At 46.7% G+C, this 27,619-nt stretch overlaps 12 protein-coding genes across 12 annotated transcripts; 3 read left to right on the plus strand and 9 right to left on the minus strand.

The window, feature by feature from the left end:
- Positions 1 to 885: 885 nt before the first annotated feature.
- Positions 886 to 2,106, plus strand: N7529_001439 (uncharacterized protein; the record flags this gene model as incomplete). Its single annotated transcript, XM_057236970.1, has 1 exon — positions 886 to 2,106. One exon carries the CDS (start codon positions 886 to 888, stop codon positions 2,104 to 2,106), a length of 1,221 nt encoding a protein of 406 aa, XP_057101657.1.
- Positions 2,107 to 3,048: 942 nt separating this feature from the next.
- Positions 3,049 to 4,948, minus strand: N7529_001440 (uncharacterized protein; the record flags this gene model as incomplete). Its single annotated transcript, XM_057236971.1, has 8 exons — positions 3,049 to 3,093; positions 3,146 to 3,284; positions 3,342 to 3,772; positions 3,830 to 4,145; positions 4,203 to 4,404; positions 4,456 to 4,554; positions 4,611 to 4,698; positions 4,754 to 4,948. The coding sequence occupies 8 exons, from the start codon at positions 4,946 to 4,948 to the stop codon at positions 3,049 to 3,051; spliced, it is 1,515 nt and encodes a 504-aa protein (XP_057101658.1).
- A 1,030-nt stretch (positions 4,949 to 5,978) lies between these two features.
- On the minus strand, positions 5,979 to 7,160 carry N7529_001441 (TauD/TfdA dioxygenase family protein; the record flags this gene model as incomplete). Its single annotated transcript, XM_057236972.1, has 4 exons — positions 5,979 to 6,332; positions 6,380 to 6,712; positions 6,778 to 7,004; positions 7,058 to 7,160. The coding sequence occupies 4 exons, from the start codon at positions 7,158 to 7,160 to the stop codon at positions 5,979 to 5,981; spliced, it is 1,017 nt and encodes a 338-aa protein (XP_057101659.1).
- Positions 7,161 to 7,549: 389 nt separating this feature from the next.
- Positions 7,550 to 8,938, plus strand: N7529_001442 (uncharacterized protein; the record flags this gene model as incomplete). The annotated part of the gene is made up of 4 exons (XM_057236973.1): positions 7,550 to 7,957; positions 8,012 to 8,225; positions 8,282 to 8,490; positions 8,555 to 8,938. The coding sequence occupies 4 exons, from the start codon at positions 7,550 to 7,552 to the stop codon at positions 8,936 to 8,938; spliced, it is 1,215 nt and encodes a 404-aa protein (XP_057101660.1).
- An 82-nt stretch (positions 8,939 to 9,020) lies between these two features.
- N7529_001443 (uncharacterized protein) lies at positions 9,021 to 11,179 on the minus strand (the record flags this gene model as incomplete). The annotated part of the gene is made up of 2 exons (XM_057236974.1): positions 9,021 to 11,056; positions 11,113 to 11,179. 2 exons carry the CDS (start codon positions 11,177 to 11,179, stop codon positions 9,021 to 9,023), a joined length of 2,103 nt encoding a protein of 700 aa, XP_057101661.1.
- A 706-nt stretch (positions 11,180 to 11,885) lies between these two features.
- Positions 11,886 to 13,365, minus strand: N7529_001444 (FAD-dependent oxidoreductase; the record flags this gene model as incomplete). The annotated part of the gene is made up of 5 exons (XM_057236975.1): positions 11,886 to 12,051; positions 12,126 to 12,201; positions 12,267 to 12,566; positions 12,619 to 12,901; positions 12,994 to 13,365. The coding sequence occupies 5 exons, from the start codon at positions 13,363 to 13,365 to the stop codon at positions 11,886 to 11,888; spliced, it is 1,197 nt and encodes a 398-aa protein (XP_057101662.1).
- An 831-nt stretch (positions 13,366 to 14,196) lies between these two features.
- N7529_001445 (uncharacterized protein) lies at positions 14,197 to 15,597 on the minus strand (the record flags this gene model as incomplete). Its single annotated transcript, XM_057236976.1, has 5 exons — positions 14,197 to 14,505; positions 14,556 to 14,855; positions 14,916 to 15,158; positions 15,194 to 15,261; positions 15,417 to 15,597. The coding sequence occupies 5 exons, from the start codon at positions 15,595 to 15,597 to the stop codon at positions 14,197 to 14,199; spliced, it is 1,101 nt and encodes a 366-aa protein (XP_057101663.1).
- A 546-nt stretch (positions 15,598 to 16,143) lies between these two features.
- Positions 16,144 to 17,829, plus strand: N7529_001446 (putative MFS transporter; the record flags this gene model as incomplete). The annotated part of the gene is made up of 4 exons (XM_057236977.1): positions 16,144 to 16,350; positions 16,419 to 16,527; positions 16,591 to 17,135; positions 17,203 to 17,829. 4 exons carry the CDS (start codon positions 16,144 to 16,146, stop codon positions 17,827 to 17,829), a joined length of 1,488 nt encoding a protein of 495 aa, XP_057101664.1.
- A 233-nt stretch (positions 17,830 to 18,062) lies between these two features.
- On the minus strand, positions 18,063 to 19,728 carry N7529_001447 (uncharacterized protein; the record flags this gene model as incomplete). The annotated part of the gene is made up of 2 exons (XM_057236978.1): positions 18,063 to 18,288; positions 18,344 to 19,728. The coding sequence occupies 2 exons, from the start codon at positions 19,726 to 19,728 to the stop codon at positions 18,063 to 18,065; spliced, it is 1,611 nt and encodes a 536-aa protein (XP_057101665.1).
- A 363-nt stretch (positions 19,729 to 20,091) lies between these two features.
- Positions 20,092 to 21,888, minus strand: N7529_001448 (Major facilitator superfamily domain general substrate transporter; the record flags this gene model as incomplete). The annotated part of the gene is made up of 1 exon (XM_057236979.1): positions 20,092 to 21,888. One exon carries the CDS (start codon positions 21,886 to 21,888, stop codon positions 20,092 to 20,094), a length of 1,797 nt encoding a protein of 598 aa, XP_057101666.1.
- A 1,170-nt stretch (positions 21,889 to 23,058) lies between these two features.
- On the minus strand, positions 23,059 to 23,841 carry N7529_001449 (Nitroreductase family protein; the record flags this gene model as incomplete). Its single annotated transcript, XM_057236980.1, has 3 exons — positions 23,059 to 23,261; positions 23,319 to 23,433; positions 23,506 to 23,841. The coding sequence occupies 3 exons, from the start codon at positions 23,839 to 23,841 to the stop codon at positions 23,059 to 23,061; spliced, it is 654 nt and encodes a 217-aa protein (XP_057101667.1).
- A 772-nt stretch (positions 23,842 to 24,613) lies between these two features.
- N7529_001450 (uncharacterized protein) lies at positions 24,614 to 25,677 on the minus strand (the record flags this gene model as incomplete). The annotated part of the gene is made up of 4 exons (XM_057236981.1): positions 24,614 to 25,266; positions 25,321 to 25,417; positions 25,482 to 25,547; positions 25,597 to 25,677. The coding sequence occupies 4 exons, from the start codon at positions 25,675 to 25,677 to the stop codon at positions 24,614 to 24,616; spliced, it is 897 nt and encodes a 298-aa protein (XP_057101668.1).
- Positions 25,678 to 27,619: the final 1,942 nt, after the last annotated feature.

Genomic DNA, 27,619 nt, shown 5'->3' on the forward strand with positions numbered 1-27,619 from the left:
GTTGGGTTACGTAAGCACATAGAATGAATCGCCTGAATGGTTTCCCGACATCGGAACGAAGGCCGATTCTTGAGATCCTCCGACAAAAGATATGTATCTCGATTAAACCCGTCTATATTTCCGCTTCATTGAACAAGTTGACGTATTAAACACGGATGTCACATGTGCTTTCCAGATTCAGCCTCGTCCCCACTGACTATTTCAAGAACCATGTCCTGCAGAATAGTTTGCTCCTCGATGTAATTGGACCTGGTTCACTTTGTATACTTTGCGTCTCTCTTCACATTTTTTTAATATTTCTCAGGCTTTGTAAGCTTTCTTTATTCAAGCAATGACATTGTATTTTGTATTGCATCATATATTGCCCCTTTGTTCTATGTGTTTTCTTAGGGCTGGCTGACAAACAGTCTTTGGTCCTACGTAGCTCAAAGAGAAATTGCACTCTCTTTTTCAAGACAAATAAAAACTCGCATAATAACCTTGAGACACACAAAGGCTCAAGTATTATAATAGTTTGGCCGAGCCTTCTCTCTTATTGATGCACAAAGGAAAATTTGGAAGGCCATTGTGCTTTACTCGGAGAACAACGATGCATCAGCATAGCCCCGAAATACCGGCGTCGACCTAAATACTTGTCATAAATACCGTCAAAATCATACACCTTCTTGGTATTGGATTCTCAGTTTATCTATCTGGGCACAGTATATCATCCTTTCTGAGGTTTGTCCGAGGAACCACAAAGACCATTTGTTTACTCCTCCAGAGCATCATCGAGTTCATCCACCATACTGCCAACATTGGTAACTCTCTAATTTGATCAGAAGCCTTCTTCAATTAGCAGATTCGACTGAATTAAATATTAGAAAAAGATTTTCGGCTAACAAGATGAGTTCCCCAAGAGAGGTATGCCCGAGCATCCTTACCCGGGTTTCGTCTCAAAGTAATCAATACCGAACTGAGCGAGAAGAAGCATTGCCTGATGGCCGCCTCAGACCCTGCAAGTTTGATTGGGCGGATGACGTGGAAGACTACATTCAAAAAGCATCAACTAACCTGGTACTCCAGCATCGTTCCGCCAGTATTATCAAGCAAATGACTGGACAAGTCTCCACCTGTACTCCTATCAAGGAGGAGGTATGGGATGACCATATTGGATGGTGCGAGGAAGGTAGCGAATCTGTTGATGAGCCCCAAACCTGGACATTGCAGAGCCTGGGCTCGCCTTCAAGTCACAAACAGTCACCCACGAGCGACGAAACAGACCTAAAGGTAAGCTCGCCCAACTATGACACCGAGGCTTACAACGAAATCCAGGAAAGCCTGAATGTAAACTTTGACTATCGCGATGGCTGCATAGAAACGGATTCCAGAATTCACCACTTCGACTGGGTGGGTCGCCCCATTTATGAGCACAGTGCAACGTGCCCTTCAGACTCTCTTGCAATTATCATGACAAAGCCAAAGAACATTCATACCCCAGGCATGGTGAGGCAAAAAGCACTTCTGAACTGCGCATTTCAGTACATCGACCCAGTCATCGTAGTATTGGACGACACAGTACCCGATCTGCTCGAGCTTCGAGGCGCAAAGCTAGCCCAGGCATCTGCAGGAAGGGTACACAAATTCTACTCTGCCCATGGCCGATGGCTAGAAGACTCTCGAGACTCAAGTGAAGAAAACACCCTTGACTTTGGACATATCGAAGTGTACGAATCAGACCATGTCGCAATAGGAAACGGATTTGTAGAGTCAAGTCCAATTCAATCGACATCACAGTGGGTGAGTAAAATCCCGGATGCACCAGAGCGCGCACGGGCAATGCCGCGAATGAGAACATTTAAGCCGCAGCCGTCACCATTGAGTCAATCTGAAACGGCCCCAGTCTCAGAGGTTCACCACCAAGTGAAACCAAATATCTCAAAGCAGGCTCGGCACCCACTCCCAAAAATTACAACATGCGTCAAGGAAGAAATACCATATGTGTATTACTCATTCCCAGAACATGAATTTGGCAAGCCGAGATTGAGAGCAGTGAAAAAAGCGATCAAGCGCGCTTTCTTTAGCTTGAAATCCTTCCTAACATCATCCAAGTCTGTACTTTGTTAGAAGGTGGCTCCACTTTGTCGCCTTCAGCTTCCATTTGGTTGTTCTAGTTGTCTTTTGCCTAGGAGCGTGTCAAGTTAGTGCATTCACTTTCTGCCGCATATGATATTGAGTGTATCTGGCTGGCATCGCCGAATCCTTCTCACGCATCCTTTGAAAATATCCATTTTGAGATTGAGTCAAGGTCTGAGCGTTATCGCCACAGACGGGTTGAAGAGCAATCTACCTTGCTAGCTGGGCCCTCGCCCCATTTTCTTTTGTTTCCCATCACATAGTTTGTTTGAATAAAATCTCCATATGAAAAAGACAAGGAAAATCCAGTAGAAGAATTGTTTTGATTTGACCATTTGTAGTTTTCCAGGCTCTTTCTGATTGGTAGTTAGCACTATCTAGTTACACGATCATGTCGTCTTGTAAAAGGACATGTTTAATCAATAACTTGACTTATACAAGATTACGATTGGGCAAAGTGTGAGGTCACCACTTTCCAAGATGTCATTCAATGGCAGACTGTCTAAACCATTCACCTCACTATCACCTTTCTAAATCTACACCTAAGGAGATGAAGGGAGGAATTCTTGATATTAATTGCGATTTGGGCATGTAATTGAGCAATAGAAACCATGCCTATCACCTAGAAGCCGGACTTTTGCTGATTGTGGCCTGTGGCCCTTCTTTGTGTTTGATTTGAAATTGAACATCCGTTTGCGTTTGCCCAAAAGTAATCCATTGCTCATTTTATCATTCACTATGAAAAGATTAAAAGACAAAAAAAGTCTTGGGAATGCAGCTTTGAAATTGAAATTGAAGTCCGTTCGTTGAATCTACCTCGCGTTTCTTCTCAATTTTACTTACTATATGTGTAGATATCTTCATGATGTACAATCGTAGACTCCTCAGAAAATGCCGCAGTAGTATGCAAATCTATTTTAAGAACGTGACCTATTAAAGAACATATCTGAAGCCCTTGTTTTCGATCTCCGTTTTGTCCTGGAAAACAGAAATTAGCGATTTTTCAGGTTTAATGCACAGTAGACCTTACCAGCATCCCGTTCTCAACGCCTTCCGATTCGACTTCTTGACCATCGATGGCTTGGCGGTCACGGCGCTTGTTCTCAAGGAACATATAGATGTATAAGGCGACTATGCAGAGCAGTTTGACTATGTAGCCAACAAGCATGCTATAGAAATGACCAGTTAATCAAACCCCAGTGAAAATTTCTAGAACGGATACATACGCAATATAAGCACTGTGATATCCAGGGGCCTCGCTATCCTTGAAGGTTTGCGGTCCGATGATGTTTCCAACACAATAGCCGGTGAATAAGAGGGCACCCGTTACCTGCTTCTTGGTGTATCCTGCAATGTTGGAGCTGACAATGATCAAAGTCATGCTGAATCCCAGTCCTTGGAAGTAGCACAGCCAGAGTGCGACAAGGCGCCCCCATTTGTTGTCATCGGGGAGTCCGACTAGAAGACTTGCTCCTATGATACAGACGGCGCAGGCAAAGATCATGCATGCAAATCGAGAGTGGAATTTGCCGTCGAATTTGGTTGCTATCCAACCACCAAGAAGCAGAGTAATGAATTGAACCGCGCCGCCAGGGATTTGGAGGTACTGGGTTCCAAGTGTATCAAATCCAAAAGTTCCAACGATGATGGAGGTGAACTGTTTTTAAAATTTGTCAACTCCTAAGAGCATTAAACAGGGTATCTGAAGACATACGCTGGTCAATGCGGAGTTGGGAACCTGCGCGCCAATGGCCATAATGAACAAAAGCCATGTTTTGGGATCCACTGCCGCTTGTTTGACTTGATACCACTTGAATTGGCTACTTTTGACACCCTGCCGATTGATAGCGACACGCTCAACTGCGATTGCTCGCTCACGTTCGGTGAGGAACTTGGCTGTTGATGGTAAATCGGGGAGCAAAATCGCAGCAGCAATTCCCACTGCAATTGAAAAGGCTCCAAAGATGAGGAAAACGTACATCCATCGTGGTAGACCGGTCGTGATGTGTCCAACGGCATATCCGATTAAACTGTGTTCGGTTAGCTCGGCTTACAGATCATGGATTGAGGCTTCATTCTTTACTCACCCTCCAAACATTGTCGCAATACCGTTGGTGCAGTACCAAGCTTCTAGACGTAAAGGTTGTTCTTCCGATGTGTACCACATACTCATCATGAGAACGAATCCGGGAGTGACGATCGCCTCAACTACACCTAGTAGGAAGCGGTTGATCGCAATTCCGGCAAAGTTATGGCACGCGGGTGTTGTCATGAGAAGGCCACCCCATACTATTTTCGTTAGCATCTTTGTATCTATGACTTGTGGCCTTCAATCCTTACCCAATGTGGTAGCTGACATCACTTTACCCACGGGGAGCTTTTGCAATGCTAGTCCAGCAGGCCATTGCGCAATGAGGTATCCGAAATAGAAGATAGAACCTGATCAGTTCAGATTAGTCAATATTGCTTACAAGCCTTGAAGAATGTGCACTCACTCAGCCATGAATATTGTTGACCCTTCAGGTGTGTTCCATCCTTTAGGCCGTAAACGGACGCAAAGTTGATACTGTTCTTGTCCAGATACTGCAGACAGTCAGCACACCAATCGTTCACAAAGGAAATTTCCTAGCAATCTCACTTGGAGCATGTAAATAAGAAACAGCAGCGGTATGAGCACTATATCAATCTTTCGCAACACCTTTTTGGCTTCTTCTGGCGTATATTCAAGACCTTGATGCTGTTTATAAAACTCATAATTTTCATCTGCTGCCGCCGAATTTGTTGACGAGATGGAAGATGATAAGGTCGCCTCTGCTTCCTTTTGTGAAGCCATGGTTTAACTGGAAATTTCTCGACAAAACGGAGAAGAGAGAAGAACAGAGATTTATTAAATCTGATCTTGTACACATTCGGCACGGTCCAGTGGAGCATTGCACAACAAAACGGCCCCACTAGTCTAAGAAGGAAGGTTCTATGGAATAGGTGGGAATATAAAGTACATGTTAAGCTATATGCGAGTATGGCCGCAGTATTACCGAGTACTACGTTCTGACAGGAACTGAAGCGAAACTCTAAGCAATGATAGACACATGGACTGGCAGGATATGTGATTTTACTGGATCGATCAATACACTCCAAATGGATGTTATTGGCCGGCGTGACGTACCTAGAAACGTTGGGTGGCTTGAATCAAGGGAGTGGATCTATCACGACATCACCGCATCAATTGCGCGTTTGCAGGCCCATATAAGCTCATTTCACACCCAGAAACTACCGAAGCTTTGCTCCTCATCCGGAGATATTCCGTCCCCCTGAGCCAAGAATCGGAATAAGCCTCGAATCGAGAACAGATTTTGCATTCTGCTGCGCCCATTAATCTTGACCCTAAAAGACATACTTGGTCTTGGCGCCCGGTTGAACCCCGCGGACGTTTCCCGGGCGTTTCGACTCAAATTTGAGATTTCATGGGAGTTTGTCTTCTTTTCCATATCATGCAAACTACAACAGTTCTATTTTCCCCTTCTCATCAATCGTCTGGCAAAATCGTAAGCTGTACGTCGAAACAGAGACTTGAACCTTTTCGAATCCCTGGATCGCGATTAGATAAGCATTTTATTTGAACCTCATACTTGAATATGATTGGCCAGAACAGCAACCGCCGATCAATATTGATTAGATCTCTTGGATTTTCTCATTGCTTACAGCTAGGATTGGAAGATGCGAGAATGAATGGGATGAGAACTAAATGCTGCATTTTCCTGTGACGAACCTGAATGGGTTGGTCTATTTCATCTAGAACCCGTAGACATATTTGGTAATAACAATTTGAGACCCCCGGCGCATCATTTTTATATCATCAACCTTCATGCACTGGCAATGACATCCTCCGGTCCCAAGGGCGGCCGGCTGGCAGCCATATTACACTGTCTGAACACCCGCACTTCATCCTCCGCAAATGACCCAACAATTGAATGCATCACGCCATGGTTATTGAACAACACCAGGTCCCCTTCCTGCCAATCATGGGTGTACAGGTAGCAAGGGTCAATAGCTCTTCGCTGCAACTTGTAAAGCCGATCTCGAATCTCCGCAAGATTATCAAGTACCTGTCCATTTTCCAGGTGAATTCTGCGAATACAGGTCGGGTAGACCATCATGGCAAACTTTCCAGTGACAGGATTCTTCCAGGCCATGGGATATATCTTGATCTTATCGGCCTCGAAGGGGGGAGGTCTTTCTCATCAAGTTCCAATCCTTCTGACACAATTCCCAGTCCGTTGGAACGGGACTTGGCTTTGCTCATCCAGATGTAAGGATGGGGTGCATATTCGGCTTTGCTGGTGCGCACGAAATGTTGTTCTTCGTCTGACAGCATATCGTACAGACGATATCCGCTGAAGAATGCCGTCGTTCCAAGAGGCACGTCGAGAGTGGCGTCTGTGCCATCGTCGTAACGGCATATCTGGCGGCGGCCTTGTGGAACTTTGACAGCCAAAAGTGTGGTGACCAGTGGCGGATCGAGGTTGTACATTGCCGAGTCGATGTGCCAGCGATAGAAATGCGTGTAATCATGATTTTCTTCGGGCGAGATGGGATTCTTGTGGAATTTTTGTGGTGGGGGTGGTTCAAGCGAATGTTTTTGAGACCCTCATACTCCTTGACCAGCCCGCTACCAATAACCTGCACCTGAGGTTGGCTCGGAATGGTAGTCAGGTCGGCATGTAGCACACTGCGTTTGTCGATCGATTTTCCATGGCTATAAACACCAGCGGAGGGGTCGAAGCGTCGAGTGAGTTCGTACTGCGCATGAGGAGAGAGTTTTCCTTGGTTTTTGAGAACGACAACTTGATTTTCATACAAAGTTCGGCGAAGGAAATCAAAATCCTCATCTTGAGATAGATCAACGCCTATATCTAGTATTATTGGGTAGAGTCGAACTTACCAGTCATTGTCTCAACGTCAAAGCCCGTGACTTCTGCTCCAAAGTCCACTTGAGACTCATTGGATTTGGTGAGAGGCTTACAGGAAAGGGTCATGGTAGCCATTGCGAAGAAGGAAAGTCGAGACTCCAAGAATAATGAATTGTATGGATGAGTTGATGAGCGACTCTATGCTCTTTATACCGTCTGGTTGTACATTTGCAGTCCCTCGTCGGACCAATAAAAGCAGTGCGGGTGAGTCTTCGCAACTGGCCCGCTCCTGAAGATAGCACTCGTAGTTCAACGTCAACCTGCACGATAATACAGCACTTCTCATTAGTCAAGAGCACAGTGATGCAAGGATCCAACGGAAATCTGAATATCAGGAATGGCGGTGCAAATATGGGAACTCATCCGCTCCGTACACTTCGAACGTCTACTTAAAGGAAGCGATGTGTCGAGAGACAACAATAACCCCAACATTCCAGATCGCAAACTTTGTTATAATAGAAGAAATGCCCGAGTCAACAAGTCTAACGTTTGATCTTCTCCCTAATGAGATTCGACAAAGTTCCGCCATTGGCGCGGAAATCCACCTGCCGCCCGGAATGGGTTTGTTGGACCTTGACCACCTGACCGAGAACGACAAGGAGAACCTTCGAAAAGCTCTTTTTGAAAACCAAGTGGTGGTAATCAGAAAACAAAAAGGGATAGATGCAACTGTCCTGCCAAAGCTCGCCAAGGTTTTCGACCCCAACGCGTCTGATATTCATTCCGCTGGTGAGAAAGCCGTCAGCGACCCGAAGAACATCCTGTCGGCGTACAAAGCTGGCAGAATCCCAGGGGCTCCCCAGGTTGGTATCATTGGGTCGGGTACATTCGAAAATTATGAAGGTCTGGAGAAGTTGGAGGTTGTGCATTTGGTTTGTCTTTTCCGTCTGGCGAATGTTGTTATAGCTGTCTGACCGTCTGAGCAGGATCACACGTTGTTCCACGAGACGCCTTTGAAGCAGGAGGAGTTGGTTGATGGTTATACCCGCCCATACCGGTGGCATATGGATACTCCATTTTATGAGCGGCTGCCGGGTGAAGTGACGATCCTCCACTCAATTCGCAGTCCCAATTTACCCGACCAGAAGATCAAGTTTCCGGATGGAAAGGAAAAGGTTGTCGGTGCTGGTGCCACAGCCTGTGAGTGTCATGAGATAATCCAACAAGACTTAATTTCAAATGCTAACTGCATACAGTCTTTTCCGGCGCTCGTGCTTTTGCTCTGCTGACCCCAGAGGAACAAGAATTTGCTCTTAATACCACGGTCACGTACGCGCCTCAAGCGTACGAGTACATTCGGCAATGCAAGGCGTCAGAAGACGGCCTCACTATCCCGACGTTTGGGCGGGAGGTACCGGTGGAGAAGCTGTCGGAATGGGCGTGGGACAAAGTTGCAGAGCACCCGGTGAGCAAATTTGCCAATTGAAATAAGACACCAGAGAGATGTTTGGCTGACGATGCTTTACCAGATGGTCTGGCGAAACCCACTCAACCCCGACAGGCCCTTCTTACAAGTACACGGCTGCTGTGTGTATAAGCTCACCACACGGAACCCAGCGACAGGCGAGGTCAAGATCGTGGATGATGTCGAAAAAGTGAGGGAGGTGGTATACAACATGCAGAAGAAGATATATGCCGCCGAAAACATCTATGCCCATCGATGGCAAGAGGGTGACGTGGTCATTTTCCATAATCGTGGAGTCATGCACAGCATCACGGGTCAGCTGGCCAAGTACAAGGAGGAAGAGGATAAGAGGAGATTGCTGTGGCAGTGCACGATGACAAGTATCACTGCGCCGAAACCGTTCCGGGAATATGAGGGCGTCAATGACACTGGTTATGTGAGACCATGATAGAACAGAATATGCAACTAGCTCGATAGGGTCTAAGCAATCAAACAGGAACTTGAGTTCGAAATTTGAATTCTCGTGTTCTTCAAAATGGCAGAGGATCTTGTAAAGAATGGAATGTCCCATTGAACCAAGCGTCGAAGTCGATGTCTTCCGCAGTATCCCAAGCAGGCTGCATCTGCTCAAAGTGAGCACCAATAACATCTTGAGTGTCCATATCAGAGAACCTGCCAACAGAGCTCTCTGGTGTATCAGGACCCAGGTGCAATCGCGTGAAGCTCGAAAATTTGGCCAGGATTTGACCGAAATCCATCACTTTCCGACGCTGGCCTGAAGTTCCCATAGAGATCTCCGCAGTAAAGATTGCATCAATCAAAGCAACGCCTCGCTGAGCAAGGACATCGTTATTCCGAGCAGCAAGCCGGGTGCGAGCCGCGTGGATGGCATCCCTGTAGCTTTGAGCGATATTCACCTGGTCCTCTGCAGTGGCATTCACTTCAAAGCACATTATAACGGCAGCCGTAATTGCGAAGGCGGTATGTGTCCATATTGAAACGTCTTCTTCTCTCACAATTACCTCATGTTCTCGCAAGATGGTCATAGCAGCTGCAACACATGTACGTCTTGTATAGCTGTATGTCTGGTCGTGGAAAGAGCGGAAGAGGAACGGTCGATGGATCATGATGATTTTCTCTGCTGCAGTAATTGCGAGACTTCGTCGAGCAATTCCAAGCCATAAGATTTGTTCTTCTTTCTGTTTATCTGGGCGGAGCAGGAATGATGGTATGTTCTTCACCACGGCTCTCATTTTCTGATCGACGTGCAGGATATGTTCGTATTGCTGCCGCGGGGGCTTCCTCGCTTTCATTGGGCCAAACCCATCAACTAAGCCGGGCATCAACTCTGCCAGGTTGACCAAGACGCGGATGTAAGTGCTGATAGTAGGGGAGGTTATTGGCATATCCATCAAATCATAGTCATCAGCGTTCATGGGGCGGCCGGTCGAGAAGTGCATGGGGGAGATACTGTATGAGTCGGTGAAAGGGATCGCGAAGTGGTCCTGGATGATCATTTGACACCAAACCCTCTTTCCCACTTCTCGTTCCACTTTTTCTTCCCATTCTTCTTTGTTTCGAACAGGTTTTGAAGAGTGACCCTGAATTTTGTGAATCCCCAGACACTCCGCAATACGCACCGCGGCGTTGAACAGAGTCGCATTCAACTGACTCAGTCCAAGATTGTGAGCGACTTCGGTTGAGATAACAATTGCTTGTACAGAATATAGAGATAGGTTGCTGAGGAAATTCGAACTATAAAGAGTTTGGACCATAGCAGAGAAAAGTTGTTGAGCAGACTGTACCGCATGAAGGTCGACATCGACAAGCTCTCTTGCCTTCGCGCTATCTTGTATTGAACTGATGGTTGAGCTCAAGATAGAAAGATAAAGAGCTTGCCACAAAGGGTCGTCGAATTTCCCACATTCCCAAAACAATTCGCACTGTTCTAAGAACGTCGGGCTGTGTATGCAGTTGTGATGCCATGCTAAATGGCGTATGTGGAATTTAATGAGCTTTTGAGCATCGGCAGTTTGAGGGAAAATAGGTGTATTTTTCAGACCGAAAGAATCAGAATGGAGCAGGCTGGTCGCGGATAATAATTGCAGGCCATCTTTGCGATACTGACATGCACATGTCCTGTGTGGGAAGCATCCAGCAGAGTTTCGACCCCAAGCAAGATGCTCGATAGCTGTGAGAAGTGATGAGTCAACCTGGTGTAGAGTATTTTCAGTAGTCCCGGGAAACGCTTTCCCGAGGGCGCGATCCTCGGCCGAGCTTATTTCTTGCTCCGCCGTGGTGGTGGTGGATACATCCGGTTCTCTGGGATCTTGGCCAGTCTCCAGCCGGAATACTCGGTTTCTGATTTTTTGAACAACATGGGTGGTTTGATCTGATGGAGATGACTCCAGATCGACCAATAGTGTATTCAGAAACTCGATCTCCGGGCCGTGTTGCACAGTGTTGCGCCTGAGATGCACGACTTCTATTGAGCACTTCAAGTTGAGTCGTTTACATCTCGAACAGGGATCTTGCTTGTCACATTTACGCTTCCGCTTTGTGCACTCTGCATTAGGTCAGCTTCTTGGTTTACCTGTAAGGAGGAACAGCCTCGGCACTTACCTCGGCACGCTTGAGGCTGACGCTGCGACACACGGAACGAGCTTCCTTTGTCTGAAGGGCCACTCATTTCCCATCAGCTTTGATGAAGCCAGATGATCATTGATTTGATGTGTTAACGTTTCAAGGGTTCCCCACGGTGTCAAGAGAGTCGAGGGTTGTGGGATGTCCGGAAGCCGCAGTTTGTCCGAGGCTTGGCGCCGATAACACGTTTGTGATCCCCAAGATAATCTAGTTATGTAGTACAATTTCAGTAACTACAATTTATAGCAGTTAGGGTGTATACTTATTTTATTTGGAATAAATTTAGAGGATCTGTGAAATTGAAGTCAATAGTTATGATTTTTGAGACCACAATTGACTCGCATTTCCATTGTTATTTGCGCGAGCCGCTCGATGACCCACATATATATATAGCACAGTATCCACAGTCTGCAACTCGCCTACCCAGGTACCTTAGTCATTTTGCGATGAGGCTACACTAGAAGTGGAGAAAAAGTGATATGAATTTGTAATGATGAATTATCATGAAGATGATGGGTGAGCAAACGCTGCTGTATCCACCAATTTGGAAACTGGCTTCACGGTGATTTACGCTGAAATTTGTTGGCAGGCTTTCTATACTCAATATGGTTACCTTGTTGCCTTGGCCACTTTGTGGAGAATTCATTTAATCATCGTTGACGTATAGATGTCCACATACAAGGCTAGTTTCAATGCATACTGAACGGTAACCGTTCACGCAACATCCGTGTCATTGATCATCTCATTGGCACTCATACACGGTCCCTTGACCCAACCAGTGGGCTTCCTTCAATCTTTGAAAAGTCGTGGGCATCTAAGCATGCCTGTCGAGACTTGAGGAAACTGGGCTCGGCACGTGCGAAGACATCGTTCTCATAGGCGGCGATGGAGGATACTAAATCGATAGAATCGAAAGAGCTGTTTTTGCCAAGTCTTACAGTCAGTATGGTGCAATCATGATGCAACTAATTGAAAACATCACGTTTCCATACCTTGTATCTGTTATATTGAGACGCTTCACAAGATCAAGGACATCCACAATCGCGTTATTTGCGCCTTCTCCGCGGACTAGTTGAAATCAGTACCGCGCCTTTTTGTCAATTCCTAAGAGCCAAAAATTTTGGCTCACTTACACATGGTCATGGTATGTGCCGAATCTCCAACTAGCACCGCCCGGGGGTGCGCATGAGCCCTTCCTAGGCTGAACATCCAATCTTCGATACGAATCGAGCGCACTTCCACATCATCAGGGAGTTTCTGGACTAGGGAGCGGAAAGGCTCCGACCAATTCTCTGTCATATTCTTCATTAACGCAATACGTTCAGCGTTATTATTGGGGACCGGGATTCCCTTTGAGTCTGCCCAAGAGATGATAACCTGGCAGTTATAACGGTCTTTGCTGCTGTCCTCAAAATTGTTTGGGGTATCGAGGACTGTTCAACGATTAGCATGGCGGAGAAACCGCAAGGTGTTAATTTAACGTACAGCTGAAGAATAGAAAGACGTTCGATTCCGGATGAGAGCCTTGGAAAATGAAGGGGTCGATGGATTGGGCGCCACCCAGCTCCTCCGCAGTATACAGTGTTGATGCACCCAGCAGCTGTACTGGCAATTTATTCATCTGTGTATCTGGATAGAGTATTTCACGCGTTCGCGATCTTGAGCCATCACATGCGACAAGTAGCTTGCCAGTAGCAGAGGTGCCATCTTGGAAGTGTGCGGTGATCGTATCGCCGGAAGACGAGACGTTATGCAGGCTTTTACCCCACTAAATGATTGCCATCAGCTCCTACCATGAGATGTAGACCATCAAAATGCCGATAATGGCTTGTGTTGCTAACTTAGGACTTTACGACTTACTTGTACATTGACGCCGGTAGCCAGTAACTCTCGTAAGCGAGCCCGGCTGACTCGAATACGTTCAACGGCAGGTGAGTCGTACAAGGCAGCTCCTGACTTTAAGTCGAAAAATTGAAAGCGACCGGTATCACCTCGAGCTGATGCTTCTTTATTGACGAAGGTTTCGGGGAAACGATCGACGATGTTCCTCGGTAGTAGCTCGCGCAGAGCAGGAAGTGACCAATGCAATGTCAAACCCCATCCACCGCTCCGTGCGTCGCTTGCGGGGTCTCGATCGAAGATCTCGAAAGGAATATCATGGCTTAGCAGGTACTGGGCAAACACAAGGCCGCTGATGCCGGCACCGATTATCAAAATTGGTTGATCAGACATGGTGAGCAAGGTATAACGTATAATGTGGAGGTCTACTTCGTAGTACTTTGTGTCCGATTTGATCTCGTTAATCTATGTCGCGCACCCCTGTCTCAGCTGGTCTCACCCAGTTGCACATGCATCATGCCACACACTTCAATTGAAAAGTCTGCGAAAGCTTTCGGTGGAGCCTAAAATTTCCACAATTTCAACGTGGAGCCTACGGGGACCAAACGAAAGAAAATTAAGATTTGATAGTCCGACTGTGCCGTTCGCATTTACGCCTTTCGGAAGTCGAAAGGCCATTTAAATTGGAACTAACTGTTTAGCTTTAGTTGAACTAATCTAATTGACTCGCAATGTTCTGCTTTCGGGCAAACCCCGGGAACAAGTCCGGTCAACAAATTGATGGAAGCAAACAATTTTTGCCAGTCCCTCCATGAATGATTAATAAATGTCTCAGGCCCCCTCTTCCTGCGCAAACTATATAGGGCGGGTCACCACTCTCCACTCTACCCGTTCGGGATGATCCGGTGGATCTCCGTCCACCCAAGGGTGTGCTGGTAGAGGCAACGTCCCGCCTGGAACACAAAGTCTTTAAGAAGGATTTCATTGTGCAAAAATGTGCGGTCTCGGCGCCGGATTCCAAAAGATTATCATATATTTTAGTTAGTAGCAGCGCCCAGCGCCAAAGTTCTGATATCTGATTTTCACGAAAATGCCACACACGCGGCAAGGGATAGAAGCGAGGGAAACAGAAAAAGCAATTATTAATTTTTGCCATGCGTGCTGACTAGCCCGCCCGAAATCTAGTTGAGTCTTCGTACATGCGCTGAATTGACTTTGGCAGAATCATAAGGTACTCTGCTTGGTCGGCTTCCCTTCCAAGGACACACTGTACTCCACTGTCATCTCGATGCCCCCATGATCCGGCTCTCGAGTACCCAAAATGAGCTCCTCGCTTGGTGTTCGTCTCGGCTGTACTGGGCCGGAAGCAGTGGACTGCAACTGCGAACGGTGATCTTTTGACCAATTGTCTAATGCATAACTTTTGCTTCGACCATCAGTGTAATATCTCTTGTTCTTGCCGCTGCTCGTGCCAAGGCCTCGCACATATCCCTTCAGCAACGGCGCCAGATAGGGAGCACAAGTCACAATATTCTAGAAAAGTCAGCAATTGTGTCGCACACGTTAATCTTTCGGCCACTCACCCCCACGTTAAACTCGATGGTTCCCCATAAAACAAGCATCGTCGAATTTCCGTCCCCGAATGCCACACGATGAATCTGCGTGAGCCGCAATATGGAACAAATAGTGGTGAAAAGACCAAGGAGGAACAGGCACACTACACCAGCTTTCTGTATCGGCTTGATGTTCAGACTGAGGAGCAGGGGGATTGGCAGTATGATGATGGTCACATCGCAGATAATGGTGAAGATTGCAAGACCGTAAAATGTTGGCCCGACCGGGAGACACGTTCCCTCGAGTTGGCGGTTCCATCCGCGTTGAACCTAATGCAATGACAAGATTGTCAGCTTCTGCTCAGGGTGTTCAGTCGACGGGTGCCTTACCGGTGTACAATTGAAAATCAAGACAAGAGCCCCAGCGATGTGACCCAAAGTAGACAAGACGATCACAACCCAGATGACAATCCGATATAGGGTTTTGGAAGTGCCGGAGATCAATCGCAGATAGCTCAGGCACAGCGAAGCTTTAAATCCTCCGATGCCGATCTGATAAAATGGACGTCCCGCATAATTCAACTGTTTTGTTCTCGTGTCAGCTATCTCTGCTTCTAGAATTGCCTTCCAGAACTATGCAGAATAATGCAGCATCAGGATATTCTTACTTGAGAATATGTCGAAAGATCTGCCTTAGGGCGTTGCAAAAGGGGCAATCCTAGTCCATATCGACTTTCTGTGGAAGAAACTAAGTCTTGATCCTGCAAGTGAACAAGATCCTGCAAGTGAACAATTGCTAGTACTCACGAGAGATGCATAGTGCACTGTATATGATACTAAAAACCTGTCTGGAAGTCAGCCATCAATTTCTTTCAGAATGTATGTAGATACTGACCATGCTCATAACCATCACATAGTCTGCTGCCGCCAATCGACCGACTTTAGCGCGAACAAACAGTCGCAAAGAGACAGTTATAACCATCAAGATAGTTAGACTCAGACATACCCCTAGGATGAGGCGGTACTGCGACGAAGCCTCAGCTTCGGGGGAGGCATTGTATACCCAGCCCATCTTTGAAAAACATAAGACCAAAGCAAGTTGTAGACGACATGACACTCAAGTCGACCACTGTCGCATCTTGACACTAAAATGGCCTAGCGTTCTTCCTACTCCCAGCAGAAAATTACAATCTTTTTCGCTGATGTCGGGTTTCTATTCTGAAACTAGGGTCAATGTTATTGGCTAATTTGTTCTGGCCCCTTTACACTTCAATTCGCAATCTGGCATCGTATTCCGGGTACAATATTGACCTTTGCTCCACACACCCCTCTGTTGGGTCCGGGTTACTTTCGCCAAAGCTATTGGTGTAACTCTAAAACGTCTTTGATTAGCTGCATGGCTGTCTGCGAGCTCATGTACATTGAATTATCTGCTCCGCCGATTGGGCCATGGTGGTTTCAATGACTTTAGGGTATGTGTATTAATATATTCTTCGTCCCGCCTTATTTCCACTTTCCGTCTGTTATTTTGACGCATTCTTGGTTTTCTTTTCTTTTTCCCCCTCGCTGTACTTTGCTTTCTTCTTACTACCTTATTTTCGCTTCCTTCTGAATGATCATGGGCGAAAAGCAAGCTGAGGCAGTACCCCGTCATCTCGGACTTGACCGCGCAGACGATGCAGTGCTTTACCTTGAGGGCCATACAGATGGCGCCGACGGCCCACAGGTTGATTTGCGGGCTTTGCGCCGTAAGATTGATCGACGCTTGATGCCTTACATGTTTTGTTGCTATATTTTGCAGTTTCTCGACAAGGTTATGCTTAATGTAAGTCTATCTTGAGATCAGCGCTCGTATAATTCATATCGCTAATGCAGGTGACTGATCGTTTATAGTATGCCGCCGTCATGGGAATTAAAAAAGACCTCAGCCTTAAAGGAAATGACTTTTCCAATACTGCCACATGGTTCTTCATCGCCTACTTGATTGCAGAAGTTCCCAATGGTGAGTTTTCCGATGTTCACCGACCGCGCTGTTATGAGCATCCATGCCAACTGATCGAATTAGTGTATTGCTTGCAAAAAGCACCGCCTGCAAAATGGCTTGGAGGAAACGTGTTCCTATGGGGCATTGCTGCCGCCGCTTCGGCTGGCGCCCAAAACTACCGTAGCTTATTGACAGCACGGATTTTCCTGGGAATTTTCGAAGCCACTGTTGGTCCATCCCTGATGCTCATTAGTAGCCAGTACTACACTCGCAGTGAGCAAGCTCCTCGATTTACTATATGGTATATGGGTCTTGGCGTTGCCCAGATACTGGGAGGTCTCATTTCTTTCGGCTTCCAGCACGTACATCACGCCTCAATTGAGGGCTGGAGGATTATGTTCCTGGTTCTTGGTCTGATAACATCCGTCGTCGGCGGGTTGACATTTTTCTTTATCCCAGATACACCAATGAAAGCTACTTGGCTATCTGAGCACGAGAAAGTTGCTCTCCTCCAGCATGTTAGTGAGAATCAAACAGGCGTATGGAGCACGACTTTGAATTTGAGTCAGATCTTGGAGGCTGTTTTGGACCCCCAGTTATGGCTCTTGACCCTTACAACTATTTTGGTACGTCGCACATTCTATCCCTTGCTTCGCCTTCCACAACTCAACTGACCATCGCTGGTATCGATAGATATCAGTCTCAAGCGGCGTAGTGACCACCTACTCGTCGACTTTGATTGCAGGATTTGATTTCTCAGGCCCCATCTCGGCACTCTTGAACACACCATCCGGCATTGTGAGCATTTTCTTCACTCTTCTCGTTGGTTTTGGAATCCGGAAGACCTCCAACCGCTGGGCATGGAATGTCTTATGTACCATCCCTGGCATTATTGGTGGAGCCTTGCTGTCCTTCATGCCTAAAAGCAACAAGGCTGGAGTCCTGATTGGTATCTACCTGGTGAACGCAATTGTAGCCACTTTGCCAATTCTTTACCAGTGGACCATGGCCAATTGTGCTGGACACACGAAACGTGCATTTGCCAGCGCTTTGGTTGCTGGATCCTTCTCTGTTGGAAATATCATTGGCCCGCAGACATTCCAGGCACGGGATGCACCCGAATACCATCCCGCCAAAATCGCTGTTCTTGCCACACAGGCTGCTGCGGCCTTCGTGTCTGTTGTGCTATTTTGCTACTACAAATGGCAAAATCGCCGTAGGGATCAGACCGAGGGTCCTATCGATGAAACTATGATCGATGAGACCAAATGGGCCGGTCTCACGGATAAGCAGAACCCTTCGTTCCGTTACGTTTACTAAACAGGCGACTGGAATCCATGGATACAGTGGGAATTAGTGAGTGACCAAGTCTAAAGCTTGGTATTACCCTCACTATATAGTCGCATGGTGTCTGGGTCCAAAAGTATCGATGTATCTATTCAATTAATTCTCCAGCATACTATAAGAAGGTCTATTGTCTAACAATAAAACTAATTGCCCTAAGCTGATTCTATCACCACTTCCGGATGTGCTCCACCGATGACTCAGGAACCCTAGACATGTTCATCGGCAAAGACTTCACCAAGCTTTACGAGACCGTCCCAACGGACGTCCTTTTGGATCTCGATAATTCCTTCTGGTGTCGCGACTTTCATTTCATCAATTGACTTTGTGCCAAAGTCATACTCTTGGTCGTCGTGCACGAAAGCAACCAAAACTTTGATCCAATCTTGCATAAGGGCTCTTTCGGCATAATTTGGTCCATGTAAAATAGCGAAACTAAAATAGTGAGTTGGTATCATTTGTTCTATATCGATTCATCCCCAAAACTTACTTCCAGAACGGCTTATCCATAGCATGAGAAACGCCCCAGGAGAGCGGAGCTATTTTGTCTGTGATAAAAGACAGACGGTACGCAATGCGGTAGCGCCAGATATCGCGAAGTAGAACACCATGAGAGCTGAGGCTGTGGATCAACCACCTAGATGGCGCTCGTACCTGACCATCTGCAATGATGTTGCCGTACAGTGTCTTCCATTCAGACGGGGCTGAGCTAGAAGGTAGTTGATAGGACTTGAGTACACGTTCGGTTGTCTCAGGTGCATAGTAATTTGATACTTGCATCCGCAAAGAGTCGAGATTGGGCTCGGGAGTGTTGTAAGTGGCATACAGAGTCTCCTCATTGAGTACCTCTCCAATTAGGATTCGAAGCTTGCGTTTCTTGAATTCTTCTGCGAATGCCCCACTATGATGATATTCGGTAAATCCAGGGAATATAAACAAACCATCGGTGATAGGGCGGAAAGTGTGATTCTTGAGGTGTGATATGGCGTCGATCAAATCTCGATAGCTGACTTTTCGCAACGCGTCAACTTTCTCCGGCCCAGAGAGATCAGCCGCAACTTCAAACTGACTACACAGCTCGTCAAACTGGCCGTTAACGTCGGTAATGGCTTTAGGTTGTGCAGGAATTGCATTTGAATACATGTAGAATCGATGGAAGAGTTGTGTTCCACGTCGGAAATCGTGCAACACTTGTGCATGCGCTCCATATGAACCTGCGCTCCGTCCACCGAATGTGATATTGTTGATATCACCATTGAAGGCCGCAATATGTTCATGCACCCACTCCATGGCGAGCCGTTGATCCCAAAGACCGAAATTACCGGCACTTTCGCCATTGCTGTCTTCAAGCAAAGCTTCGCCGCCTAGGAAACCGAAAATATTCAGGCGATATCCTATACCGATCACAATTGCGTTGAGACCGCCAGTGGAAATCATCTCGGTTGGATCCATGCCGAGTTCTTGGAGCGGCTCGCCAAGCTGGAACCAACCGCCATGAAGCCAGAGCACAACAGGCCACTTTTTGCCCTCCTCCCTAGGTTCTTCAATTGGCGTCCAGATATTGACAATCAGACAGTCTTCGCTGTATGCCTCAGAGCCATGACCCTTTTCTGCGCTACTTGAGAACGTTCCTTGGGGGCAGATTGGACGAAATTTGGACGCATCAAAGGGACTTTGATCTTCTTGGGTGTACGTGTACGTGGCGGGCAATGCGCGAGGCTTTCTCCAGCGATGCGCGCCAACTGGCGGGAGAGCGTACGGAACGCCTGCGTATCGTCGGGCCTTGTTGTCATATTGCACACCTTTGATCCGGCCCTTGGAACCTAGATCAATTTCGTGAGGTGTCTCTTCGTAGGCTGAAAGTTGATTTCCCATTATAGTAAAGAGTGGAGGTGAGGGGTAAGGCAAAGGATTTGGAGACCCTATACCTCCTCCGATACAGTACCACTTCTTTCCATTTTGGGTTAGTCTGCCGGAGCTTCTTCTGGCTCCGAAAAACGATCGTTATCTGATTGAATAACTGTTGATATGGTCATTGAATACACAATCTTACTCGACCTTGTGAATGTCTAAAAGTCATATGGCGCAAGCCATATTATACAGGGTAACCTATTTAAGGGGCCTTATCACGATGATCCATAGATGTGGTCTCTGAATTGGAAAGCAGGCATAAAGGAGAAATTGAACGTGAAACATATTTTGTCTATTTCTATCTAAAGCATTCGAGTAATGTTTGAATCAAGTGACATGCTCTTTCTCTTCTTCCTTGGGAATTCGCACCCAAACAATAGTCACTAAAGCAGCAAGCAATTGCGCCGCAAGTGCAAACCACCAAATAGCATGTAGTCCAGCAAGACCGATCTCTCCATCAGCACCCTTGTCAACACGGGTACCGATAGCATCAGCAACACTCGTCATGATGGCCGAGGAGAGATTCTGGTTCGTGACAAGGAGAGCGCCAGCACTTCCCTGGTAGGACCGCTCAACATTACTAGTAATGAAGATCGAAGCCGCGGCAAAAGCAAGGTCAGGCCCGAACGTGACCAGCGTAATACCAGGGAATGACAGCGCCCAGTAAGTGGTGTTCGCTGTTTGTGGGAGGAAAAACGCCGACCCAAGCGTGAATGCCAGCATCGACACTGTATATATGTAGTGCCCCGGCACGAGGTGCAGAGTCCGAGCCACGATGACCGTAGCCAACACACCGACCAGGGCATTTGGAATGTGATACAGAGCGACAGCAATCGGGCTGGCATGCTGAATACGCAGCCAGAACTGAATTGCGTAGAACTGCCAGCACCCGAAGAAAGACCCAAAGCCCAAGAAGTATGCGATCATCAACGGCGTGAAGCCTGGTGTCCGCCAGAGTCGGTTAGGGATGAGCGGACGGACAGCCGAGCGCTCGGCGAAAAACAATCCAACGAATAGAACAAAGCTGACAATGATCAAGACATAAGTGTACGGGGACCACGAAGCGACAGGGCCCTGCGTTAGTCCAAACAAAAGACAAACACAACCACCCGCAGCGCAGAACCCGCCAATGTAATCGAACTGCTTAATGGACGGGGCTTCTTTGCCGGCGATATCGGCAACAGGACGAAGCGGCGGAATGGTATACCAAGCCGCGACGCAAAGTAGCGCACAGATAATAGCATTTGAGCCGAAAATCCACGGCAAATGCTGATATAGCGCTCCACCCTGGATGGCGCCAAGCGAGAACCCGAACGGAGCCGTCGCCGCCATAGCCGAGAACACGCGGTTCTTGCGAATCCCCGGCGTGTAGACACGGCCGAGGATGCTCATGCTCCCCGAGACGAGGACGCCGATGGCGAGCCCTTGCATCGCGCGCATGACGAAGAAAAGAATATACCGGGATGGGTGGAGGGTAAACACGCCGATGATATTCCAGACGCCGAGCCAGGCGAAGGCACCGACCATGAGGCTTTTCGGGGGCATCAGATCTGTTAGCGAGCCGGAGATTATAACCGATAGCCCGTTGGCGGTGTTGAAGGCGCCGACGACCCACGGGAGCTCGGTGCTCGTTATGCCGAGTGCGGCTTTGATTTGTTCTTGTGGTGCGAGCATGTCGCCTAATAGAAAAGAGAAGAGCATTAGGCCTGCGGAGCAGACGAAGATCATGATGAGTTCGGCTGTGAAGCTGGAGAGCTCGGGAGGAATGCCTTGTTTGGTGCGGGTCGGAGATGCCGATTCTTCGTCGGAGAGCTCGTTCCGACGGGATACCGAGATTGACGGCTTGCGGTTTTTCATGGTTGTGTCGAGGACATAGCTCTCTTCTTTGCCTGGGGTGATGCCTTTCATTGAGAGGTTTTGAAGAGCGAGTTTGTCCACGACGGTGTTGCCCATCAGTGTATCTGGGGTTTGTGCCCCGGTCGCTGGCGTTGAATATGTTCTTGTATAGGACATTGATGATCTGCTGGAAACTGGTGCTGAGTCCCCATCTTGGCCCTCTGGCGTTGTATCTAGATTTTCGATGGCGCGAGGGTCTGCGCCCGCGTGCGTTTGCTCAAATGGCATCTTCGATAGCAGCCACGATTTACGACAAAGAATGCTGCAAAGTCCTTAGCCAAGGAAATATAATGAAGAGAAAAAACATGCGTGGCGACGAAAGGATTAAATATTGTGTGGTGATCTAAGAGTGGAGTGAGAAAAGTGGAAAGCCCTTTCCCGCGTGTCCACTCAAGACGTTTGCTTATTTTTTCCCTTTTTTTGTGTAGTTCACATCAATATTGAGTTCAGCATCTCATCTGAAAATCCCTTGCGGATAATTGCGTGTACTGTCAAATGAGACTGACGATCTGATTCGAATATTGTTTGAGAGAAACAACAGTTATGTTCAAAAAGGCGATTCCTTCCCAGTCAAGTATCATGGTCTAGGGATGCATAGCTACTTGGGATATTCCACTTTTGACAACACATGTTTCTGACAGAGCAAAAAACATTGCAAAGTACGAGAAATAGTGGATCAAAACTTGATAGTCCATATGGGATAAAGTGTGGAATGACGATTGAGAATGGATTGCGATTCTACAAACGTCGTCAGCTCTGATCGTCAGGAATCGATTGCCTCGATAGTTGGATGTTTCTTTTTCAATTTGACTCGGTCTAAAGTCCAATCGGATGCACGGGTTCGTGAATCTCGTGGCGGAATCTGATTTCCGAGGCCGAAGACACACAACACCGAGTACATTCGGGACCTTGCAGGCGGATCATTGCAGGACGTATTTGAAATATAATCGAGTTTAGGAATGTCTGACGTCTATAGTGGGGTTCCCGCTACTTGAGATTCGAAACAACAGTTGATCGTCGGAAAATCAGGGGATGGAATTGGTCAAAGCTCTACTTTCACCTGTCTCGTAGTCTGAATTGGACAAAATTTGTATGTCATACCGCACTTTCATGATGAAGATTTCAACAATCATGCTCTAATCTCTCCTACATCATGCACTGATCGTATAGAGGCTCGGGCTGCCGTTCGAGTGATAAATCTTGTATAATGATATACTTTACTAAGCTTTGTTGATCATGTTCGCCCTGCATGAATGCAACGTCATCTTTTGGCAGATCCTCTCCTTGCGGAGGTGCAAGTCGCCGTCTACTGAAACCATGCAATTGTTTGATAAGTGAAATCATTGCTCTTTATTCATAATGCTAATTTATTATACCAGGTCTACCGGGTCTATACGCTTATTTGCCGAAAACCTTGAAGCGGTCCTCGATAGGGGCGAAAGTCTTCTCACCAGGCTCAGAAGTAGGAGTACCGAAGACCAGCTGGGCATCCAACTTCCACGAGGCAGGGATGTTCCAGGTCTTGGCGATCTGCTCATCGATCAGAGGGCTGTAGTGCTGCAGGTTGGCGCCGAGACCCTCGGACTCAAGGGCAACCCAGACTGAGGAGAGTGAGTTAGTGTCATATCTATGATTTCTAGCTGGATAGGATAGCATACCGAGGTACTGAGACATAGCGTTGGACTCAACAGCAAAGGGATCGAACTTGTCGGCGTAGATGGCGAACTTCTCCTTGATAGGAGCGAGTGACTCAAAGTCGACGAAGAAAAGGACCTGTTTACGGCATTAGCTACCTGATCGGAATCGGGTTTCTGATGCGACGTGTCGCCGCCGAGACAAACGTACAGTTCCGTAGGCAGCACGGAAAGCTTCCAGCTTGGGCTTAGTTGCGGTCTCGAACTGCTCCTTAGGGACGACACCGGCGGTAACAAGACCCTCCAGGGCGTTGATAGCGATATCCCACACCTTCTTGTGCTCCTCCTTCAGCAGGAGGACGACACGAGAGGTCTGGGTATTGAAAGAGCTAGGCACGTGCAGGACAGAGTCCCGGACAATGCTCTCAATGGCATCGTCGGAGATAGGGCTCTCGCCCTTGAGGCCATAGTAAGTGCGACGGGACTTGACCAACTCCAGGAGAGAGGTAGTGGCAGCGTTGTTGAATTGGGGTTGAGTGGAGCCCATTGTGAAGGTGTGGAGTGAAGGGAGATAGGTGGTTAGTTGGGTAAAGTGATATAAAGTAACTTGGAGAAGGAGAAAAATGATATGGAGAGGGATGGCGGGGTTTATATACATAGTGGCAGATTGGATTGCGAAATCCTAAATCGCGAGATCAATTTATTTATTTTCTATTTTATGTTTCCTTTTTGTTCCATATCAGAGTTAAAACGCCACCTGTAGCCAATCACAATACAGTAATACTCGGATGTACGGAGCTAAAGGATGCCGAGTTTTCGTAAGCGGAAGTCCTGGGACGCTGAATTTTCAATTAATGAGTTAGTAAGCGCTTGCACTATTATCAATCTGTTACCAAGCATCATAAGATTTGATTATAAGCTTCTTTTTTTAGGACGGAATCATCCCGTCCGTCAAATTTTACTCCTAGGTACCATGAATTAGGTTTTTGTCTTGATCTATATCAAAAGTCCTTAAACCTTTTCTCCTTACCTCCAAATATTGTGAATCTAGAGGGCTAATTCCTTCCAATTAACCAAAGAATAATTACGGCAAACAAGCTTCCAATTCATATGGTGTGTTTTCGGATTATGCTATCCATACATCCATATTACTTAGGTAGCCACACGAGCAACAATTTAATCTCCAACTCAAGCCTTATCCCCCCAAAACCTTGAGTCTTCATTCGGATTGCTTATCAAAACGCAAATTCCCTTCAATGTCTGGCAATAAATCCTGAACTGGTAACAGATCCAAGAGCAGCCGCCCATACCACCAAAATTCAATTCAACAACATGAATCCGGCGACTAGCCCACCCACCATCGCCACAGGCATCGTCGGTTTAGTTGCGTAGTTCTTCGCCACCAGAGAAGTGCTAGGCATAGGGGACTGAGAAAGCGCACTTCGAGAATCACATGCACAGTGACAGGCAATGTTGCTGGCCAGGACCGTCATAGTGACCGTCATTGTGCCAGTCGTACCAACAGGCAACGTTTCATTCGCAGCAGGCACTCCCACGCTTACCGCAGTAATTGTCGCATTCAGATAACTGGCCGAGGCTCCAGAAGTCGCAAGCACCAAGCTCCCAGTGGCGGTGTTAATCTCAGGATCGTTTGAAGCAGGGCTCGGATCCGAAGCAATTGCGACGCTTTCATGTCCAGTACGCAGAGCAGTATCGACCGGAGGGTTACTTTTGATCGCAGTGGACGGCACCGAGAGATTTCCAGTATCAGTCACAGGCAAGGGAGCTGGATAAATCCCAAGGCTAGAATCAGCACCGGTGGTCGGGACAATCACCGTTTTTGATACGAAGAAGTCTGCAGCATGGGAGTGTGTTATCTCAATGCAGGTTGCGCCTGTAGCAGTTGGAGAGCCAATGAGTGTGCAGCCGGAACTGAGGTCAAATCGCTGGCCCTGGGCAATCAAATCATATGCTTGATAAATAGTGAGTATCATATTTTTTTCCTAGACTCTGAAATTCTACTTACTGCTAGGTGCATAGATAACAGTCAGATCAGGGCTAAATGGGTGACAGAATTGCGCGTCCGGAAGACAGTTGATCGCGTATGTTGTGGCTTCATCTTTCTGGTCTGCTTGTCAGTGATATAGGGTTTTAAAATTGCAAAATTGCAAACTGTCAGTGACATACCGCGCCTAAAACCTTTCCGCCATAGCCTTGAAAGAAGTCAGGGCCATCCGTGACCCATGGGATAGTCTAGTCATTGTTCAGCTTCTGAAGGTGTGGTGATGCTAGGTAAACAAACAATAGTTGGGATTGGGTCTGCCAGTCCAATGACAACGCAGCAGACCTGGATCAAAACCACATAAAGATACTTTGGCAACATCTTGTACGTAAATCAATTAGGCAGATATGATTAGTATAGCAAAGAAGAGAAAATGAGGCCAAGAGAGTGCACGAGAAAGAGTTTATCGCTAAAATATGAGGTTTCACCAATGTAAAGGGTGTGGGAAAACGTAAATAAATGACAAAACCTTGTAAGCTGAACGAACGTGGCAGGGACTGTCTGTCGACAAGCTCAGCGGGAAAGAACCACTCTCCCAAACCAAACCCCATATATTCACATCTGTATATACGTATACACGTAGGTATAATTTTGCACTTTCAATACTATCTTTGTCTGCCTCAGCAAGCGTTCCGATTATGGCATGCTCACTCATGGTAAATCCGTCTATAATTCACCCTTTGCACACTCTTTTGGCACATTTCGCTCGTAGGTTGACTCGGAATCGGTGACACTTGGTATTTAAAGCACATTTTTCGTGGCTCATGTATATAAACTTTGTGGATTTGACTGCTTTGGCAAAGTTTGTTATTCATGCTAAAGGACTCAGCAGCATCCCCATGTGGCCATTTATGCTTTCCCTTTCTCATTTATAATCCTTCATGTCATTATGCCTTTGACTTCATTCATCATTCATGATCAATCTCGTTCCATAGTCCATATGCATATATGGACATAAGTGGCCTCGGATAGGTGGTTCTCTTCTTTCATTCTTCTCTGAGCAAATGCTATTACCTTTCTTATAGCTACTATTGTAGCACCATCACATTATACCGTCCTCATTCCACTAAGAGCCGACACATAACACAATACTCACCATATGTTTGACATCCCGGCTTTGTTGCCGTTCACCTTTCATCAATTCTGACCTAGGCTTTCGCACTTACCAAGTCATTCAGGTTGTAGAGCCATATTTATCTAGACACCCAGTGTATTGATACGACCACCCAAGTGAAGCTTTTGCGAAGCTGCTGCGGTCAGCGATTATCAAACCGTTCAGGTTAGTCTATACCTCACGATCTTGTATCTAGATATGTTAGCAGGAGATCCTTGGTGATTTAGGCATGTTTAGAACAGTAGCCATTATACTTTTACCAGCATAATTGTAAATTTCCAGCAACGTTTGATTCGACTTTTGAGCCCGATTGTCTCTACGTCACGAACAAACAATAGGAAGAACTCGAGAGATGGAATTTTCCAACTTTGACGATCACCATTAGTGTTACATAAAATTAAGAAGAAGATCAAACCAATGGTGTCAATGATAAACCAATGCATATCTCTCGGTCCCAAGTGAAGAGAATCGGACGAGCATTGCAATAATTCTTCCCAGTGTGAACTTTCATCAGGTATCACACTAACCGCGTTCGGCAGAGCCACGTCCTTCTCGTTTGTCAACGTTCACATGGGACCGACTGATACCTCTACCGGACAATTACTGTTTATCCTTATTTAATCACATAGATGCCTGTTGCTCATTGATCCTACAATTGACATGGTTGCTATGTATGCTTCCTCTATTCAGCAGCACTATCATTCGACCATGCATACATTCTCTATTTGCTTTTATCGTAGAGCTCCTTTTATGGCCTATAACATATATGAGCATGATAGGCCTTCTTTGAATATATCATCAGTATCGTTCATTTCACTCCTCTGATCAAATTTCGAGAATCATCGGTGGCTAACGATGCCAAATTTTTGTTATCTTCTAAGTCGCCGAGTTCAGATGCGCAGCGGCGCCATTCGTCGTATAACACGGCCCTGCAGGTGAGTTGAAACTGTCTAAGCCTAGATTCGAGAGATTGTACTTAGGTTTCAATGAAGAGACAAAGGAAGTTTAACGGTCTGTAAAGGCACTTTAGAGAATGAGGCTCCAAGGTGGACCAGTTATCCAACTGCTACGGGGTTCTAAAAACCAAAGCAGACTTCCTTAGTATGGCGAAGGGATTTATAGAGAAGATCCGTAAAAGCTATAGTTATA

Source organism: Penicillium soppii (assembly GCF_028829465.1).
Source record: "Penicillium soppii strain IBT 18220 chromosome Unknown utg000002l, whole genome shotgun sequence".
Classification (NCBI taxonomy): Eukaryota; Fungi; Ascomycota; class Eurotiomycetes; order Eurotiales; family Aspergillaceae; genus Penicillium; species Penicillium soppii.